This window comes from Bubalus bubalis, chromosome 5 (genome assembly GCF_019923935.1).
Source record: "Bubalus bubalis isolate 160015118507 breed Murrah chromosome 5, NDDB_SH_1, whole genome shotgun sequence".
NCBI lineage: Eukaryota > Metazoa > Chordata > Mammalia > Artiodactyla > Bovidae > Bubalus > Bubalus bubalis.
Genome location: NC_059161.1, coordinates 34,731,942 through 34,754,012, shown reverse-complemented (window position 1 = coordinate 34,754,012; position 22,071 = coordinate 34,731,942). Strand labels below are relative to the sequence as shown.

General features: G+C 48.2%; 1 protein-coding gene across 3 annotated transcripts in view; it reads right to left on the bottom strand.

Moving 5' to 3' along the window:
• Positions 1–22,071, bottom strand: part of CAMTA1 (calmodulin binding transcription activator 1) — a 987,191-nt gene that overhangs the window by 669,572 nt on the left and 295,548 nt on the right. For all 3 annotated transcript variants that reach the window (XM_044942955.2, XM_044942953.2, XM_044942954.2), the window contains exon 4: positions 9,721–9,788. In XM_044942955.2, the coding sequence (XP_044798890.1) occupies positions 9,721–9,788 (68 nt within the window). The remainder of the gene's footprint in view (positions 1–9,720; positions 9,789–22,071) is intronic.

Sequence of the window (22,071 nt, the reverse complement as noted above, 5' to 3'; positions counted from 1 at the left end):
CCCATATGAGAAGCACCCTGCCTGGAGACTAGGCCAATCGTGGAAGACAACTTCATAGCCAGGTAGACACAAAAGGCATCAAGGTTCATTATCAGGTGACATGCATGGCATACTGGACGGCCCCAGAAGCCCCCCAGGACTCACAAAATTCCACACAGGAGAGGCCATGCACCTTGCACCAACACCAGGTATGGCTCTGAGCCAGGGTTGCTGCATTGAAGTGAGCATACTGTTGTTGAAGCGACTGGCTTTGGGGCCACCTCCCTGCACCCAAGAAGTCTACACATCCCAGGGACAGGGTTTTCTGGGTCCTGAGTGGCTGTGCCTTTAGAAATCTGAAAACTACATTGTGAGGCATTTCTTTTTACAGACTAAAACAAGAGAAAGAGAAAAAGCAAGACAGTGAGACAGCAAGAAAAACAGAGTGAGCCTAAGAAGAGGAGAGAGAAAAAACAGAGGTGGCGCTAGTGGTGAAGACCTGCCTGCCAATGCAAAAGACATGAGACCCCAGGTTGATCCCTGGGTCGGGAAGATCCCCTGGAGGAGGGAATGGCAATCCACTCCAGTATTCTTGCCTGGGGAATCCCATGGACAGAGGAGCCTGGCAGGCTACAGTCCATAGGGTCACAAAGAATCAGACATGACTGAAGCAACTTAGCATTGCACACACAGTTCTCCATCTGAAGGGCTGAGAGGTGGTCAGCCAGGAAGACAGGGTTTCTTGACATGAAGACAGCATTGCACCTCTGATCCAGTGACAGCAGAGGGATGACCACGGTGTAAACCCACAAGGACAGATGGGGTGTGGATAGCCAACACCGTGGAGTAGAAGCAGCAAACCCCACCTACTGTCTAGGGGCCACCAGGAAAAACAAGTCAGTTTGCCTTCAGAGCCCCAGAAAGACCCGTGCACTGGAAGCATCGAGTACTGGAGAAGCAGAGACTCGGGAAGGGAAGGAGGAAGGGGAAGGTCTGTGCAGGGAACAGATAGACCCTCCCAGGGCCCCATGTACCTCACCTGGCCTCTGCCCCCACTGGAGACACATTTCTTCTTGCACAAAGGGACCCCGAAAGACCCCAGACTTGAGACAGCAGAGGAGAGGCAGGCAACACAGATGTAAAACAGGAGAATTCATGACTTGGTGGTGAAATTGCAAGCGCCCTTCCTGCCTGGTTCCCAGACCCCTAGCAGCCAAGCCCAAACCACCAGGCACCTGCAGAGAGATCCTTTCCTGGAGAACCTGAAAGACCTCTCCAGACGCCAGCATCTAGAGATGCAGACTCTAGAATCCCCCCACCGGAAGCTGGCTGCCCCCACTGATGAGCCCACTGACGAGAAGCCTCGTGAGAGGACAAACTCTCCTTCAGCAACCAGGGAAGTCAGAAGATAACATCTGAAACTGACAAATCAAGAAAGAGCAGAACAAACATTGAAAAGTCAGGAGGTAAATATCAGAACGAAAAGAAGTGGGCGTTCCTGGGAAGTGGGATTGAGCTGTAGAGCAGAGGGCGGCTACTTCTTACAAGGCTTTTCGGATCATTTGATTGATTAAACTACATGCGTGTGTGCTAAGTCGCTTCAGTTGTGTCTGACTCTGTGACCCCATGCACTGTAGCCCACTATGCTCCTCTGTCCATGGGATTCTCCAGGCAAGAATACCAGAGTGGGTTGCCATGCCCTCCGCCAGGGTATCTTCCCAACCCAGAGACTGAACCCAGGTCTCCTGCCTTGCAGGTGGATTCTTTACCACTGAGCCACCAGGGAAGCTTCATATGCCCATGTATTTGAGATTAAAAATAAAAAGAGTAAAAGAAAGCAGAGGCTGGAATCAGAAGCTGGCAGCTGTCTAACCCAGTGAGACACGAGACACAAACTCCCACTCCCCCGCTCTGCTCCCTCCCAGGATGCAGATCCTGGACTTGCACTCCTGGCTCCAGGAAGCAAGAAGGAAGGTGAAAGTTGGCAGGACACAAGAGGACACACGAACCCTGGAGTGTGACAAACACCCCATGCCCACTCGCAAAAAGGGCAGCCACTTAAGGCTTTGCAGCAAGAAACCGGAAGGAAGCCCTGGTCTGCTCCCAAGGGCACCAGGGACCAGGGTTCTGGGCAGCCAGGACGCCTGCCTCGGCCCCCTTCCTGGGCACTGAGGGGGATCAGTGGCCTCCCCATCTCCTCTGGCTTTGATGCTCTGCATCCTGTGATTCTGGGAAACGCACCAAAATCTGGGGCAGTCCCACTTTGATACCGTCGAGACACCAGACATTTCATCAGGATCCAGGTCACAGCTTCTTCCCTACCTCATTCAGAAACTCATCCCAACTACTGGGGCCCCCAAGGCACATGCCCTCCAGGAGGCCAGGGGCGCTGAGGATCCTCAAGAGTCCTGAGCCAGCAGCCACCACCCACTGCTGCTTTTGTTCTTTGGTTAATGATAAGACTTTGGACTTTGTCAGGAATTTGCTCAGTGCGTTAGGAAATGCTGGAATGGATGTAACATGACACATCGTTATGCTAATTTGATAGCAGGTTCCCCAGTTCAGCAGAATGCAAAGGTCACCACATTGAAACGGTGGCCGACTTGGTTTATTTCTTCTTTTGTAGGACAGAGTCCCAGAAATGATCTATGTATAGAGCAGACCTCCCAAACTCTGTTCCTCCATAGTACCTGCTACACACACACACACACACACACGACCAATCATCAACTCCCCACTCTGCCTGGCTGGACACAGCTACAGAGGCAGCTCAGGGAATCTTTTTCTTTTAATTGTTGTAAAATATATATAACATAAAATTTTCCTTTTATAAGTGCACAGTTCAGTGGCATTAAGTACTGATAAATTCACACTGTCGTGCGGCCTGCACCACCATCCACGCAGAGAACTTTTTCCTCCTCCCAGACTGAATTCCATCCCATCAAACACTAACTTCTTGTCCCCCAACACAGCTGCTGGCAACAACCATTCTACTCACTGCCTCCATGAATCTCACAGCTCTCAGCATCGCCTATAAGAGGGACCAGGCAGTATTCACTCTCTTGTGGCTGGTTTATTTTACCTATCAGAATGTCCTTAGAGTTCATCCACGTTGCTGTCTGTATCTGAACTCCACTTCTTTTTAGTTCTGGGAATGTTTTAATCCCTCAGATGGGATCTCCACGTGATCTATGCAGCTCCATTCTAGTCACTTCCTAGGAATAGGGGCTTCCTCAGGAAAGTCCTAGAACTGCCCCAAGGAGCAGATGCCCTAGAGGTAGCCAAAAAGGTCACTCTTCTGTGCCACTTAGAGAGGTCCTGGCCAAAGCAGCCCACCTGCCCAGGGACTCATCTGGGACTTAATGAGACTGGATTTCTGGGTGGAGCACTCTGCCCACACCTGGTCCCACAGCCCAGCCCCTCTCTGCTGGTCCGCACAGGTGCCAGCCTGCTCGCCCACAAGCCTGCACCGCACCATGCACACCCCCTATCAAAGCTCCTGCTCCTCTGTGCACAAGCCCTTCAGAGACAACAGAGGTGGCACGGCCCTTCCCATGGGGAGCACGCTGTCCCCCTGCATGGGGGCAAGGCTTCCACACTTGTAATCACTCAATTGTCAAAAATTGATGACAAAGAACCTGGGCTACAGAAGCTGACAGCAAAGAGACTCCCCTAGAGCTGGTGTGCCTGGGGGGCTCCAGGAAGACCTCAAAGCCAAAAGATGGGCAGATTGGGCTGGACATGGGGTATTGGAGGGGAGATCAGTGGCCGAGTAAAAGCCAAAGCAGGGGACACAGAGGTGTGTCTGGAGAGCAGTAGCAGCATCCTAACTGCAGTGGGTGCTTTGTGGTGGGGAGTCAGAGAAAATGAATGAGAAAGGGAGGTGGAGGAAATGTGCTAGGACCCTGAATACAGCACTGGACTCCACCCATAGGTTTTCAAGAACAATGATGCGATGAAAGGAGTGTCTTAGGGAAACCAGGGGGAGGAAGTCCAGCCTGGAGAGGGATGTGGTTGGAGCTGTTCAGTTACCCAAGAGTGATGCAGATGGCCAGGGCCAGGCCACAGAGACAGAGGAAAGTAAGTATGTGAATTATAGTCTGAAACACTGGCAGAACCAGTGACTAATTCCATCCAGGGGAGGAAGACAAAGCCATGGAGGAGGACAAGCGGTAAACCCTGGAGCCTTTAAGATGAGGTGGCTTTTCTGAGAGCAAAGGAAACCAGAGAGCAGAAACAGAGCCGGAGCGAGGGCAGGAGGAAGAAGGAAGATGATGAGTTTGAGATGATACTATGACAGCCAGGTGTCCAGGAGAGAGTTCAGGCTTGGGGAAGGTCCACAGAGGGTTAATAGTCAAACCATGTAGTTCTTAAGAGTCCTGGGAGGGAGAACTTTGGAGGAAAAAGCAGAAGACCCAAGACTTGGTCTCACTATCAGCATAGGAAAGACCCAGGGTGGAATATGCAATGGACCTGTGGGGTCCTGAGAGCCCAGAGGCGAGGGTGGGTCTCCCGCTGAGTCCCTTGTCTTCTTGAAACTCAGGTCTCACTTTTCTTCTCCTTTCCCTCCGGACCCCTCCTTCTACTTAGCTGTTTTATTGCTTATTGACCAAGAAGCATTCAGTGTTCATTATAGAAAAATTCTATTATTATACCTTTAGTGTTTCAGTGTTTAGGTGCTATCTACATAAATCTAATTAATTAATTAGTTAATTAATAGCATTTTCCAGCCTCCAAACAAATACAGACAAGATCCCTGGGAAGAAAGTGTTTTCAATTCCATTTTGAGCTTCATGTGTCCCTGGCTTCCAAGAAAGGTTGCATGTTTCCCAGGGGAGGAGAAATAAATTATTGGGCTTGCTAAATTTTGCAGCCTGCCTGCCTGGGCTATGCTGGGCTCTGCTCTCTGCCCTGTGGGGGAGCATGTGCTCCTCCACACTGCCTGCAACTTGGAGGCTAGATCAACTCCAGAGGTCAGCACAGGAACCCAGAGCCAAGCTCACCAGCAAAGGGAGGCTGGGTCTCCCAGGTGGTTCAGAATCAATGGAGATGGGAGGTAGAAAAAAGTAGTGGGACCATTTGCGGGGCCACCTTCACATCCCACAGCAGCGGAAGTGTAGCCTCAAAGCTAAGATTGTAGGCTTTGCTGTAAGATAATCCTGGGTTCAAATTCTAGCTCTCACATTTGGCTGTGCCATCTTAGACAGATAATACACCCTCTCTGCCTCTCATGTCTGGCAAAGCTGCTGAAGAGACTTGAAAGCCCATCACAGAAGTGCCCCAGAGCACAGCACTAGGAAATCTATACAAGACAAAAATAAAGTGAAGTAAAACCAGATCTCTCCCTACACAACCTTCAGACTCACTCTCATTCATTTCACAAATATTCACAGAGCACCCACTAGGTGTCCAGCAGCTCTGCAGGCACTGGAGAGACCCCTTGAACAAGCCAGACTGAAAATCCTTCTCCTTGTGGTACTTTTGGAGGGAAAGGAGGTCAGATGGTGAATAAGTGAATTAAATAAACAGGGAAACCACACCATGTGTCAGGTAGTGAAGGGCGCTCTAGAGAAACAGAACACAGGAAGAGAGGAAAGAAATTTCTGCTGGATGGGAAGGGTGTGATTTTTAAAGCATGTGTTCATGGAAGACCTCATGGAGAGAATGACACCGAATCAAGGCCAGAAGGAGGAGCTGGAAGAACGTGCTAGATGGAGGGGCGGAATCTCTCGATCCTAAGATTCTAAATTCATCTGGCGTGGTGGGGAGTGTGGAGACTCCTGGGGTCTCCCAGTGGTATTATTATAGTGCTGAGCACACAGGAAGTGCCAAATAAAGACGTCCTGAAGGGTGATTTTTCAAGCTACCACTTTCAGAAGGTCCCAGTTGCTGATAACACAACACGGGGCTGCTTCAACAATCTGCATGCAGCCCTATTGTGGTGACAAAGCCGGCCCAGGGGCCCCCAGCCCTGGGAGCCTCCTGCAGCACACCTCATTACTAAACAGGTGAGCGGGGCTCCCGGGACCGCCACTGTAATTAGGGCAGGATCGAGCAAGGGCTCTATTTATAACCCCCAGCCATCAGCCAGCCAGGGAGACGACGAGTGGGTCCCTCTGCAGCTCCTATACCAACATCTATATGTGAACTGATTACGACAATTAATTTAATAGGGATTCCTCCACACAAACAATGTATCATTTTATTAGGAAACTCTATAAATGTCAGTGGTGCAATTCATTTTTATTAATTTTCTGAAATGAAATTAGCAGTGGCGGCGGTAGCGGCAAACAGAAGTTGTATTGCCTCCTCATTCAGCAGAGTATTGGTGTCATTAATTCCTTAATACCAGGAGGCCGGTTTGCATGAACTCAGCAGTTAACTGCACCAATTAATTTCAATACAAGAGAAGGGAGGGGGGTGGGGAGATCCAAACTCAACCCAACAACTAATTTAGGAAGGTCCTTGAACAACCACAGCAACTTTTCCGCCTCCTGGGACAAGAAGCTTTCAAGTGTAAACACGGACTGGATGTTATAATACTAATAGGAATCATTCTATCTTTACCCTCTGCTTTCAGAGAAGAAACTCATCCTTCCAAAGCCCAGAGAGATGGTGGCAAGTACATCCCAAAATCAAAGCCAACAGGAAGCCTGGGGACAGCCCCTTGCAAACAGACCTGCTTGGGCACAGACCCTCACAGCATGCAAAGCAAGATCACAAATACTATCTCATTCAATGCTCGTCGTGACCCAATGAAGACACAATCAACATTGGCCTCCGTCTCATGCATGAAGAAGAAAAAATGGAGCTTTGAAAGGGGATGAAACAACTCTGTTAAAGTCACAAAGGTACTGAGTGATGGGGCCAAGGCTCGGACTTGGATATGTCAATATCAAAACCCTCATCCCTTCTCTGCTGCCAGGCGCCCCCCTTGTGCCTCGAGACAGGAAGGCTCTTGGCTCTATTTATACTCTCCCAAAGTCAAGTGAGTCAGGCACGACTATGAGTGACATTCACTTTTCAACGGAAACCCGAATTCAGGCTGAAACACGAGGCAGGATCCCCGCCCTGTCGTGCTGTCAGGGAGCGACTGAAGCAGGACTCGCGCCCGCACATCTAAAATCAGATGTCTAGCCCAGGACGCGTGACAGAGAACCTCGCTCTCTGGCTAAAGAGAAGCTCTTTCCTTCCACTTAGATTCAAGAGGTGTTTGGCTGAGGAATGAAGGGTGTGTGGAGAGCCTGGAGGCTGCTTGAGATGAGGACCACGGTGGGGAGTCAGGAAATGGTGCCAAGGTGGAAATCAGACAGACTTCCTCCTGCCCAGAGAAACTAGAGCAGCGGTTCTCAAAGTGGGGTCCCCGGCCTGCACCCCATCACCTGGGGCTTGTTAGATATACAGAGGATCAGGCCCCACCCAGACATCCTGAATCAGAAACTGGGGGTGGAGTCCAACATGTTACTGGAGCAAGCCCCCCAGCTGATTCTGATCCCTGATTAGGTTTGGAAATCACTGCCCTGTAAGAAGGTGACTCCAAAGAAAGGAGAGATGAGTGGGCCAGGCTCTCCACAGTACAGGACACAGCTGTGCTCACAGACAGTCGATGGGCATCACATTCGCTCTCCCTACCCCCACTCTGACCACCCTCTAGCAAAGAATGTCCTTCTTGGCCTCATTCTTTCTGGGCTTGGCCACAGGAATTGCTTTGGCTAATGGATTTGCAAGCAGGTGTGACATATGATGGGCTTACTAGGTGGCACTAGTGGTAAAGAATCTACCTGCCAGTGCAGGAGACATAAGAAACGTGGGTTTGATCCCTGGGTTGGGAAGATCCCCTGGAGGAGGGCACAGCAACCCACTCCAGTATTCTTGCCTGGAGAATCCCATGGATAGAGAAGCCTGGTGGGCTACAGTCCACTGGGTCCACAAAGAGTCAAACATGGCTCAAGTGACTTAGCACACATGCGCCCATGTGACATATGATGCCACATCCAGGGGGCTTCACTGTGCCTACATGGACTGCCTTGGCTTTTAAGCCCCTGCCATTCTCCATGAGAACCAGATGCCCCAGACAGGGAAGTGAGGGTGGGCGGCAGGGGGTGGGGGAGGCTTCTAGGCCTAGGTCCTACAAAAAGAAGACACATCGAGTGGTCCTGAACATAACTCAAAACCAAAGCCAACCCACAGACCCATGAGCAGGAAATAAACATTTATTGTTATAAGTTACTTAGTTTGGAGATTGTTTCTTACAAGGCATTATCACATCAAAAGCTGACTGATACAAACCATTTGACTTTATAGCAAAGGAAACCATGGCCCCAGAAGGCTGAGAAGTTGAAGAGATCCTATAGAGGGGTTCAGGATGAAAGGCAAAAAGATCAGAGTCAACCTCTGCCCCACCTGGGGATGCAAATCTCAGGAACTCACCTCCCTTTCCTCAATATCCTCTGATACACTCTTTCAAAATGGAAATTTTTGTCCTCATCTAATGGATGTGTGTGTGCTAAGTCACTTCAGTCATCTCTGACTCTTTGTGATCCTGTGGACTGTAGCCTCCCAGGCTCCTCTGTCCATGGGATTCCCCAGACAAGAATACTGGAGTGAGTTGCCATGCCCTCCTCCAGGAGATCTTCCTGACCCAAGGATCAAACCCGCATCTCTTACACCTTCTGCATTGGCAGGCAGGTTCTTTACCAGTAGGCCACCTGGGAAGCCCAACTAACCTAAATGTCATAAAGAAATATTTTAAAGAACCTTCTAAACTGAGTAAATATCTTTCTTCTGTGGCTCAGAAAGGACAAACAGGTCAAGCGGATGGCCAAGTGGGCAGAGGGCACACCCCCACCCCTTTCCCTGGTCTCCCAGTTAACAAACAGGGAATTTGGCGCTTCTGGGCTTTCCACCTCTCAGGTTCAAACCCACAGCCTGGTTATCCTGTAAGCTGTGCTCTGGCTAATACCACTCAAGCTGTTAAACATCTGGGCCCATCACCACTAATAGAAAACCTGTGGCAATTGGAAGAGCGTGGCTGTGTTTTTCCAAAGCTCTAGGATGGAACATACCAAAAATGAAAAACTGAGAGCTGGGAAGGAGAAGAGGCTGCCTTTAAAATCAACCCTAAATCCCAACGTCCCCATTCTTCACAAAACAATATCACTCTCACTGACAGAACACAAGTCAGCTGAATCCTTGCCAATTCCCTCTGTTCCCAGGTGGTGAGACGAGTTCGGTGTCCATGGCAGTTGGCAGGTTCACCGACGTGGACTAAATAATAAATTGCAAACAGCCATGCCTTTCTGATTGGGGCGATCTTAACACCATCCAGAAAAACTGGACTTGCAGTTTGTGAAACATGTTGAGATGAAAGTGAACAGTTAAGGTAGTTTCTCTTTTTGAAAGTACATTTATAGAGAACATCGGTAGCACTTTCCCCAAATAAACTTCCCCTGACAGTCCTGCCTGCCAAGCCTTTGCAAGCACCCAGCTGAAGGACCCAGCTTTAAGCCAGCGGGTTAAAATCTCCAACTTGCATGACGGCAGCTGCAGCGGCTTTAATCCATCCCACCGCGTTCACTATCACGGTCTTGAGCCAACGAATGAGGCCCCAGCATCACAAGCTATCAGGCACAACACGGCATTCTGAACTTGCTCGTGAACGAACTGACCAAACACAGTAATCAATGAAAATCAATAAGTTTACTGCACATATTCAAAAACCCATGAAATCTGGGACATTACCTTGTCTTAGGGGAGGTGGTTAGCCATTCTTCGTGTTTCTCAAATGTTATTAAATAAGCTGCAATTTCCTGAAACAGAAGAATAAAAAGATAATAACAACAATTAGCTCACTTCGGATCCTGAGAGGTAAGAAGGATGATTTTATTTTATTTTATTTTATTTATTTATTTACTGCTGTTTTCCCAGCTGCCATCCTCTTTTGTGAGGTTGGAACCTCATCTCCAGTGGAGAAATACTCAACTTGGACTGCGTTTCTATTTTGATTTTTTTTTAAAGATCTTTCCATTCAACCTGCCATACCGTAATAATCAAAGCACCAGCTTTCAAAAGATGAGTTGGTGGCAAGGACAAAGATACCTCTCTGTGGAAGGAAAACATCAGACACTGTTCCAGCTTCTAAATGTCATTAATTTGAAGCTGGAGAAAACACACGCCAACAACAGGTCTCCACTCGTGCAAGGTCAGAACTGGAAAGTTTAGTCGGTCTCCCTTTGAAACTGGAGTAACCTTTCATCATTGTCACAAGGAGCGTTGCCTTCTCTCAGCATGAGCCCCAAGCGCCGAGCCAAATCACACAAAGATTAAAAAAGGAAAGAGAAAGCCATAGTACAGAGACAGAGACGGTGAGACAGAAAGAGAGAGAGAAAGAGAGGGCGGGGGGTGGGGGGTTAACCTTTCCTACTTCTGATAATCTACCGAAGAGCACTTCAGAATGACGAGCCATGTCAGCAGAGTTTAAGGCAAAGATGGAGAAAATGTGGGCACCTGAAGGTAAATTAAATATTTATAAACACAACAACATCACTGCAGATAGAATTACTGATTTATTAATCATTTCCATAAAAAGCCAGTGGGTGACATCCACATAAGTCATCGCTCAGGCTCCAAGGCATGATATGGCCCATTACTTCCAGCTCCAAAAGGACCTGCTGATGTGAAATTGGCAGGAACTGTAAGTTAAATTAAGGCTGGACTAGTATGCCGTTCCCTTGATCTTGGTGATGATATAGCACGGAGCTGCCGCCCTCGACAACCAGAAAAATGCAGGGAGCTGGCCTCCCTTCTCAATTTCCTGTGCCACTGGGGTTCTGGAAGCACTCCTGGAGATGGAGCAACAGTCAGCCTCCTCCAGGCTTGGATGTCAGGGTGTGGACACCAATGCCACAGAGACGCTAAACTTAGCCTTGAAGGAGAAGAAGAGACACCACCAAAACCAGGGAAACAGGGCAAGTCAATGTAGAAAACACCACCCAGGCCACAGTCACAGGCCCAGATGGGGGTCAGGATCTCTCATCGTGGTGGAAACCGGCCACAGCCACAAGCTAGCCATGACTGCTAACCAGAGCCCCAGCTACATCAGTCCTTTCCCCAAGAAGCTGGGAAACAGAAACCTATGGCAAAAACAGAGTTGCCTTGTACAGATTTCTTTTTTTCCCCCTCTGGCAGTGCTCTGTGACAACCTTGAGGGCTGGGATGGAGTGGAGGGTGGGAGGGAGAGTCAAGAAGGAGGGGACATATGCATACTTATGGCTGATTCATGTTGCTGTACGGCAGAAACCAATACAACATTGTAAAGCAATTAATTAATGGCCACCTGATATGAAGCACCAACTCATTGGAAAAGCCCCTGAGGCTAGGAAAGATTGAAAGCAAAAGGAGAAGGGGGTGACAGAGGATAAGATGGTTAGATAGCATCACCAACTCAATGGACATGACTTTGAGCAAACTCCAGGAGATGGAGGACTGGGAAGCTTGGCATACTGCAGTCCATGGGGTCACAGAGAGTCGGACATGACTTAGGGACTGAATAACAACAATCCTCCATTTAAAAATTTTAAAAAAGACTTCTATTGTTGATTTCAGTTAAAGAAGCTGATCAACCAGATCATTCTCTTTCCTTTCCTTGGACGACGTCTTCCCTAAGGCCTTATCACAGACAGATATCGCCTCCCCAGGCTGGCCCTCCTAACTCATCGTGACAGGGCTGGCTGCCCATCCTCAGTGTTCCCATGGCACCTGGCACCTTCCTCCAGCACGAAGGACTGATCACTGTGCATCCTAATGGCTTGTTTACTTGGATAGCATCCCCCACTGGTCCATGTACTCCTCAAGGGCAGGGACTACGTCACCACTGATACATCCCCAGGACGTAACAATGTCCTGAAAAATGTTTGTTGGATGGATGAATGGATGAGTGAGTGGGTACATAGGAGGGAGGCATGAAGAGTAGGCACTGTAGAAATAAAAGTGCCTATATAAGGGAGGGATATATGTATACACATGACTGATTCACATTTTTGGATAGCACAAACTAACACAATATTGTAAAATTATCCTCCAATTTAAAAAATATTATAAAAAATCACCAAATTTCAAAATACTGAAATTCTAACCTATGACTTTTTTTCCAGGAATAATCCTATTGTCTATAATGCTATGATTTACTTTTTCTAAAAATGTAGATTTCTTGGTGAAAAAAGTGTATATATAAGTAAGGGTGTTTGTGTGTGTGTCCTAAGTATGTTGAGTGTTTCTATATGTTTATTACTTAAGATAGTTGAGTGTTCAGTGCTCAGTCGGGTTGACTCTTTGGGATCCCACGGATTGTAGCCTGCCAGGCTCCTCTGTCCATAGGATTCTCCAGGCAAGAATACTGGACTAGGTTGTCATCACCTCCTTCAGGGGATCTTCCCGACCCAGGGATCGAACCCTCGTCTCCTGTGTCTCCTGTATTTGCAGGCAGATTCTTTACCACTGTGCCACCTGGGAAGCCTAAGAAAGTTGAAGCAAGTGCTTAAAAGCAGCAAAACCCAGCAGCTCTGAGACAGACCTTTACTGGTGAGTTAATTAACTCTGGTCACCTGGGAAGGTGATAGAGTCTGACGGTGAAGAGCATACACTCTGGAAGCAAACAGACCCAGCTTGGGTGCTGGCTCTGCCACTTACTCACTGTCTGGCCTTGAGCATGTTACCTGACCTGTCCAGACCTCGGTTTCCTAGGAAACTGAGATCAAACCACCTCGTGGGTAGTTACAAGGAGCGAAAATTCTTAATACCCTGCCTGGCATATAGCAATGCCCAACAATCATTGCTGCCACGATTATGATTAGAAGGTCTATGTGATACAAGCCGGCTCTACAGAGACCCCTGATGAGGTAGCAAGTACCCAATGGTCCAGTCAATCCCCACCCTCTACTGTCCTCCACCCCCAATACCCACCATGAATGCTAACATCACAGTGACTCTTCAGAGTTAGTTGGCATCAATCCTTCCCCTTTTCTACTGGAACCCACCTTGTTGCACAAAGCACTGGGAACTAACAGTGGCTGGAGTCAGGAAGTGGATAAACTGGGCCACTTTTTAGGTGCTCATCTTCCTGAACTTCAGTAGTTTTGATATCTGGGGGAATGATCTACGCCAACTGGAACCCCTGGGACCCAGGCTCTTGCCCAGGCTAAGAGCTGAGAGCTAAGTGACCCCTAATAGCCCAGAAGGATGGGGGCACAGAGCACCCCAGCCACCTCTAAATTCATCCCAGTGTTCCAAAGACACAGAGCCCCAAAGAAGGCCTTCGTGAACAGGCAATGCTTGCCCCAACCTGTCAGGGTTCCGCACTACTGCTACTGTTGTGCGAGGAGAGAAATCCCCTGGACTGCTTATTGCATTCACTGTTGACTCTACAAATGTTTATTGTGCACCTAGTATGACCAGCCAGTGAAAAAGACCACATGAAGTCTGCCCTTAAAGAGTTCACAGCTGAGGACAAAGACAAGTCAATGTAATAGTGGGGCTTTCATGTCATCACAGGGCCAACTGTCCTGTCAACTCTGTAACCAGACCCAGTGGCTCATCTCAGGCCTGCCAAGCTGCCGTGCAAATAAGCAGAGGCCCCAGGGAACCACACCAATTCTTGGACTGTCTTCAAGCACCAGCTACACCCTCCTCCACTCTCAAGTTAACAGGGACCCCCACACACACATAAATCTGCCTGGTGGAGCACCCGTCCCCTTAAGAGCAGCCCCTCCAAGCAAAGGAAACTGAATGCCTCACCCCAGGCTCCCTATTCTGTGGTGCTCACCTCGGCTCAGACAGTAAAGCATCTGCCTACAATGCAGGGGACCCAGGTTCGATCCCTGGGTCAGGAAGATCTCCTGGAGAAGGAAATGGCAACCCACTCCAGTACTCTTGCCTGGAAAATCCCATGGATGGAGGAGCCTGGTAGGCTACAGTCCATGGGGTCGCAAAGAGTCAGACACGACTGAGCAACTTCACTTTCACCTTGGCTAAGCCTGAAGCTGGACTGGATTACAAGGGAGCATCGCTCTGCTACTACCTGACTCCCAGCTGGACTGGGAGTGTCTGGGTCACCTGTCTACTCCCCAACCCAGGCTGCCCAGGCATTTCCCTTTTTCTGGTCTTGGTCTGTCTCATCCTCAGATGGGCAGACCATAGGCCAGACTCTGCCTCCACAAAGCTTAGAATTTTGTTGGGGAGATGGCTAGGCATATCCCAAAGAACCACACAGAATAGTAGATGTTAAAGAGTGTTAAGCAAAGTGAGACCCATCACTACTCAAGAGTCATCTGGGTAATGAAGGGGAATGATTTCAGAGGGAAGGGGGATTTCACCATCTGTGTCATCATAACAGCTGATGCTGGCAGAGTGATGTCCAAGGCCAGCGAGTGCTCCAGGACTTCACACAGGACAGTCTCACTTAATCTTCAAAACAAACGATGCAGTGGGAACTGTGCCCATTTTACAGGTGGGGAACCTGAGGCGCTAGGCAGTTCAGTGACTTGCCCAAGGTCACATGGCTACGCTCTGCAGAATTAGAACCTGAATCCATGTGGAACTGCTCCAGAACACACACTCTCCACCACTGATCAGGATTTCTTAAAAGAACAGCTACAATGTGTTCAGAGGGAGGAAAGGAAACCCTGCCCGTGGACAGTCATGCTTCCCTCAGCTCAGACTAACAGCTTCCTGGTCTCTGATGAGCCAGAGTCACCTCAATGCCCCATCTCCCTTCAGAGGACCAGGAGCAGTGAGACTGAGCATCCGTGAGCAGGATTCTCTCCTTCCAGCAGGATCAGGCTCCTTTTCACCCCAAAACCTGTGTATGATTCATGGGATCATCTATTTTGGTGACAGAAGTTTCCTATATCCAGGAACCATTTGCTTTAAATGCCTTACAATACAGACAAAACAGACAAAGAGAAAGAGACACTCTAGCTGAAGAGGGGAAGAGGTTTTGAAAAACAGCAACTTCAGCCCAACTTTCTGGCCCTCCCCACTCTTTCTCTGAGGCTCTACCAACCTAGGGCTCCAAGAAGGACAGATGGAAACACAGATCCGGGCCATCTAATTTGCATAGAGCAGGAAACAGAGGCCCAGAGATAGGGAGGGACTTGGCCAAGATCACATGTTTGTGACTGAACCAAACTGGGACTCGGGACTCCCCACCCCAGTACAGGGTGCTCTTTCCCTCTCATTTGTGGCCTCTCAAACACAAGCGTGGCCCAGGAAATTCACTGAGTCCTAAAACCAGAAGAGAACATGCCCCAGAGAAGTGAAAGCTGGGACTCGAACAAAATCACATACACAAATGTTCCCAGCAGCATTGATCAAAATCCCTAGTGTCCATCAACAGACAGACAGATAAACAGAATGTGTTCTCTCCACACAAGAGGTTATTCAGCCACAAAAAGGAGTAAAGTCCTGACACATGCTACAACATGGATGGACCCTGAAAACATGCTGGTGAAGGAAACCAGACACATAAGACTGCGTGTTGTATGAGTTAATTGACGTGAAATGTCCAGAATAGACAAATCCACAGTGATAGAAGATAGGTTAGTGGTTGCCAGGGGCTGGACAAAGAGGGGCCATGGGGAGTGACTACTAATGGGGGGTGCGTCTCCTTTTGAGGAGATGGGATTGTCTGGAAGGAGACAGTGGTGAAGTTTATATGCAATATCGAGAATATACTGAATGCCACTAATGGGAAATTTTATGTGTATTTCACCACAATAAAAACAAAGAAGAAAGTGCGATGTCCAGCTCAGTACAGCCTGACATGAAGAAAATGCCAGCCCTCCCTTCCTACAAGGTCGGACCCTGCACTCATAGGGCCACCCTGCACGCCTGCAAGTCTCCCCCAGCTCCTCCCTGGCTCCCTTGGGATTTCTCTCTTCCTGGATCCTAAACACTGCATCAGTGCCGAGAAGAACGACTCAACTGTCAGGATGAAGGAATTCACTGCAGGATCCAAAGCAAAGACTGTCCAGCTTGCAGATTTTAAATGTTTAGTTTGTCCTTTGGATGTTCAAATAGAAAAACTGTTGCCAAGATACAATGTCTGTGTGTGTCGGTGGAGGGGGGCTCCGGGAATCCCACAGGCCCCTGTATCTGCTTGGCATTGGGTTCCATCCCTGCAGACCAGGGAGGAAGGTGGTCCCTCCCCAAGTGAAGTGAAAGTCGCTCAGTCGTGTCCGACTCTTTGTGACCCCATGGACTGTAGCCCATCAGGCTCCCCTGTCCATGGAATTCTCTAGGCAAGAATACTGGAGTGGGTTGCCCATTCCTTCTACAAAGGATCTTCTCAACCCAGGGATTGAACCCTGGTCTCCGGCATTGCAGGCGGATTCTTTATTGTCTGAGCCACCAGGGATTTCACTGACCAAGCCCCACTGAGAAGGACAGAGTGGGCAGGACTGCTGCCATTGTTGCCTGATCACACGCCATGTCACTATGCATCTCTGTCATCCAAAGTCATGCTGACCGCTCACCGTCCAATTGCCAGGTGGGGCTGGTCCTGTCTGCCCCCAGGTGATGGTCTGGCGGAGGACTGCAAAGCCCATCTTGGTGGTGAGCCAGCTTGGGCCAGCGAGGCTCAGGGTCATCATCGGAGGCTGCCCTGGGACTGAGAGATGGAAACACAATGTGCCAACCTGGCTCCCCTTGACCCTTCCCACCTCAGCTCCTGTGCGCTGATTCTTCCCACATAAACTTCCTGACCTTGTTCATAGGTCACCTCTTCCAGGGAGTCTTCCCTGCTGTGTCACTCTAGAATGAACTCTAGCTTCTAGAACCTTCTCAGCAGTGGCTGCACCACTCTTGGACCCCAAGTGCCCTGTGCTTTCTGGGGCTAGTTTACAGGCCTGGTGGTTCTCTCTTTCTTGTTTTTCAGTGTCTGGGGAGGGTCTGAGTCTCAATCCCTCCATCACCAGAGCCCTGAGCGGTTCTTGTATCTGAAGGTGACTGTTGGCAGATAAAGACTGATGAAAGAATACCAAGTTCTCTTCTAAAGGATGCAGGCAGAAAGAGCCCATGTCTGAGCCAACTTTGCTACAAGCTGGGGGGTTGGGGGCGGAAAAATAAAGGTGCACCTGCCATCAAGGCTCGATGCCCTACATAAAGAGGCTCAACAGAAATGTTATGTAAAGCTCTCCACATCCGAAAAGGCAGCACTCAGCCAAACCATCAGCACCAGGGCAGCCCTGTCCAGCAGAAACAGAACATGAGCCACAAAGGCAAGCCATGGGTGTGACTTTTTAATTATAGAAGCCACATTTTTTAAACAATATAAAGAAACAAGAGCAATTAATTTTAACAGTATTTTTTTCAGACTTCCCTGGGTTGTTCTATGGTTAAGAATCTGCCAGCCAATGCAGTGGACACAGGTTCGATCCCTGGTCCAGGAAGATTTCACATGCCTCGGCCCAACTAAGCCCATGGGGCACAAATACTGAAGCCTGCATGCCCTAGAGCCCGTGCTCCACACCAAGAAAAGCCACCACAGTGAGAAGCCCATGCACCACAACTAAAAAGTAGCCTCTGCTCACTGCAACTTAGAGAAAGCCACACAGCAACAAAGACCCAGTGCAGTCAAAAATAAATAAAAATTTGAATAATAATAATATATTTTTCAATATATTTTATACTTTAATCCAATATATCTAAAATATTATGATTTCACTAGTTCTATTTTTTTTAAAGCAGTCATGAGCTATTTTACAGCATTTTCAAACTAAGTTTCCAAACCCCAGAGTGTATTTCCCATTTCTGGTCCATCCCAGTTGGGAGCAACTGCATTGCAAGATCTAGACAGCTACCTGTGACTGCCATGTTGAGCAGGGCAGCTCCAGATACAGACGTCACAGGAGCCTGCAAATCTCAGCATGCCTCCTGGAGCCAAGCCCCCTGCCTCCACAGGGCTGAGGTGGAGCCCAGGTGTGAATAAAGAGGCAGCTGCCGCAAACCACTGCCTTTGAAGCAGGGCTCACTGGCCCCCTGCTCCCCCTCGGAGGTGAGGAGCCGTGTCCAGCCTCTGAGAGGCTGTGTCTGTTTGGAAGAGGATATGGGATTCTCAGAGGAGCTGGATTCACCTCCATTTCTCAGCCTGAGCACAATGTCACAACCATTCCTTCTCCAGAAGTCACTCCCTGAGGACACCCCTTACCACTGCCCAGCCCAGAGCAACTGACTCTCCTTTCTGAAGCTGCCCTCAGAAAAAGGACCGGGCCCTCCCAGGCCTTCCATCAGCTCTCCCTGGGGCAGTCCATTCTCTATCTGGGTGTCCAGTGTCAAGGAAAGAGCAAAGTCAGTCTTTAGGGGTTTTTAGTGCTTATTGGGACAAATTCAACAAACAAACGAACAAAAGCCACAACCAGCTATACAGAGATATGTTTTGTTTTTTTATTCTCCTGACTCCAAGTAAAGGAAATATCTGTGGTCTACACAATCTCAGATATTTTGCACACATGCACAAAAAAAAAAAAAAAATACAGATCTTTCAACCAAGGGATAATTTTTTAAAGTTTGTTTTTTATGAGAGTTTTGCACAAGGGTTTTATCTGTAAGGACCGAAGCTGAGGGGGAAAAAAAAAAACCAGGACTCTCCCAGCAGCTGGCCCCAGCATCTGCTAGAGCCACAAAATGCAATTATATTACTCCCAAACGAGAAGTAAAAATATCTTGCTTCCAATACTCTTGGTTTTAAGATTCATACTTAATGTCCTCTGGGTATTTCAATGGTTCCAGATCTCTGTTATGTACTTTATTAGGGATGTGTGAATGTCATATTAATGACTTCTAACCAACATGTTTGCAGTGGCAGGGAACTTTCCCAGAACCTACTACTCACTGCACTTTACCAAAAATATTAATAATAATAATTGGCCTTAATTTAAATAAATAAATAGCCATTCCATGCCCCGCTCCCAGTGGCATGCCCCACCTGCTGCCTACAGGGCACCCCATGCATGAAGCTTGTGGGTCTCCTCCTCCATGATAAATATTCCAACACGGGGTTCAAGAGCGCCATACCCCCTCTGTATACATCCTGTCTCTATCTTTGAAAGTGAAAGTGTTAGTCACTCAGTCATGTCCAACTCTTTGCGACCCCATGGACTATAGCCCCCATGAACTATAGAGTTCATGGAATTATCCAAGCAAGAATACTGGAGTGGATAGCCATTTCCTTCTCCATGGGATCTTCCCGAACCAGGTATCAAACCCAGGTCTCCCACACTGCAGCAAGATTCTTTACTATCTGAGCCACTAGGAAGCACATCCCAAAAACTCAGATGGCCAGGCCAACACTCTCTATGAAATGTTCTCAGTCCCCACTCGAAGGTCAAAACCAACACCACAAATCATGCTTTCGAAATGACCAGCTCCTGTGATAAACAAAAGCATATAGAATAATGGTTTACACTTTTATTTATATAAAGGGTAGCATATTTCTACTCTGACAATTTATGAGGGTGCTGGCGATTAAGATCTCAGGGACCCAAGGGTGTCTGGAGGACTTTCTATGAAATGGTAAGTAGCAATTCAGGGTAAATTCCTAACAGCCCAGACTTGTGAAATAAAGCCTGGCTCAGTTGGCTGTCTGTTATTTAGATGTGGGAAAGCATTCTCATGACCATCAAAGTGCCAATCAGAGCAGAAACAATGAGCTATCATAAAAAGTCAGAGAAAGATTCAGGGAGGAAGCAGTTCCTCCAGTCTCTCCTTCATTTCATTATCCACTCATTGGTTCCATCATTTGATGAATTATTGAGCACCTACTATATGCCAGACACTACCCGAGGCCCTAATGATACAAAGACATATGAGTGATGGTCCTGGGAAATACAACCGGGAAGACAGACAGGGCTGTTGGATCCAGAGCTATTGTCAACTGCAAAACAAACGATGAATGCTAAATTAGCAGCATGAATAATGCGTTCATACTGGGAAGAGAAGGGAGGCTTTCTCCAACGAGCCAATGTTCAGACTGGGTCTTGAAGAACGAGTAGGAGGTTGCCTGGCTGACAAATGGCAAGGGCATCAGGGAAAGGAAGCGGCCGGTGCAGAAACAGGAAAGTGGGGAAAGCAAATGTGCTTGGGAGACTTTGAGTAACGTGAAGTCGTAGAGTCTGCAGGGCACGGGGAACAATAGGACCCAGAACTGAAAGGGGTAGAGAGACTGCGGAGGAATGAAGATGCTTGGCAAATGGAGCTTTATCCACAAGAGCCAGGGGAGCCATGGAAAGCTTTCAAGTGGAAAGGAGACACAAAAACAATTATGCCTCAATATTTTTTGACCATGCTGCACATGTGGCATCTTAGTCCCCCAACTAAGGATCAAACCTGTGTCCCCAAGATTGGAAGCACCAAGTCTTAACCACTGGACCGCCAGGGAAGGCCCAAAAGAGCTGTGCTTTATTTTTTACATATATTTGTAAATTAACTTGTTTATTTTAATTGGAGAATAATTACAATATTTTGATTGTTTCTGCCATACATCAATATGAATTGACCACAGGTATACATGCGTCCCCCACATCCTGAACCCTCCTCCCACCTCCCTGCCCACCTCCCTCCCCACCCTATCAACTGTGCTTTAGAAACATCAGTCTGATGGTGCCAGAGCAAAGAAGGGGCTACTAGCCAGAGACTATGATTAGAGCCCAGGAAGGAGACGGTGAGATCTGAACTACGACAGTGGGGACGGGCAAGGTAGAACTAAGTTGCATTGTTTCAAAAGTGAAAAAGTGGGGTGGCTTGAAAGCCAATTGGTTGGAGAAAATGAATGAGAGGGAGACAGTGAGGGCGCTTCCAAAGCAAACAAGCCCAGGGGCTGAATCAACCCCAGATGTGCTTGCTTGGTGAATGTGGCATTTGTCCCCATTCAGTTTATTTGCCAACATTAAAGATTGGGAGATGGGGATTTGCAGTTCCCTTGAAACCTAAGGGAACTCACATCCCTCTGAGCCCACATCCCTAGAGTCTACCCACTGCTTGGAATTGAGGAACAGCCACCTGGACTCCCCACCTGGCTGATCTCTTCACCCACAATACATGCCTGGACCTAGAAGACAGGCATCTTTGGGGCTCCATCTTTGGAACTCTGATGTTCCTGGCATTGGAACTGAATAGCTTGTAGGACCATGAACAATATAAATTATCCAGAAAGAAATATATTTAGATCAACAGATTTTAGAAGAAAGGTATGTTAACCAGAATACTCATTGCTTCTAGGGTAATGACATTTGCTGATTTGACTGAACCAAGATTACCCCAACTGCTATTTCAACATTGTGCTGGTTGTCAATTTATTCTCTCTCAGCTCCAATTGCACCCTTACTTGTCCTGCACTGTGACACTGAAGGTGGGCCCTATAAACATTTCTCCCTTGCCGGCTTGGCAGAATGTTAGGCTTCTTTAATAGAGCGATGAAGTGTCCCTGCAAGATGATGGTGGCGAAACATCCCTCTGGTGTCTGTCCTGTGTCACTCTTATTATGATCATCATTATTATTCAGAGCAGGAGCCCAGTGGCCATGCAGATGAGTGCCAGCCATGTCCCCATGGCACGGCTCCCCTCTAGCGGCAGGCTGCAGCTCCGGTCTACCTGATGCCCTCAGGCAACAGTGAGCCACTTCTGTAGGCCACCTGCAGCCCATGGCCTTTGGCAGCCAGCATGCTCCCTGTGGTGGCCCTGTGCTCTGAAGAGCTTCGAACTACAGCCTATGCAGTGGAGGGAGGGCACTCTTCCAGTCCTTAGTTTATTTACTGTCTACTCTTTCTCAGCCTACAGGTAGTTGCTGCTCTAAGAAGTACTAGAGACTTCCAGAACCCTTAGAATTTTCTTGTATCCCTCTGAGCAATCACCTTTTACCAGTTAACAATTCTCTACATTAAATTTTCTCTGTTCAAATAACCAACATGGTTTCTGTGTCCTGATTGCACCCTGACTGGTGTAAGAATTGTCCACAACCCTGAAGATAAAATATTTACAACCTCACTGTTCTGCCATCTTAGAAGACACTCTAAAAAGTATAGGGGGGGTTTAAAAAATCAC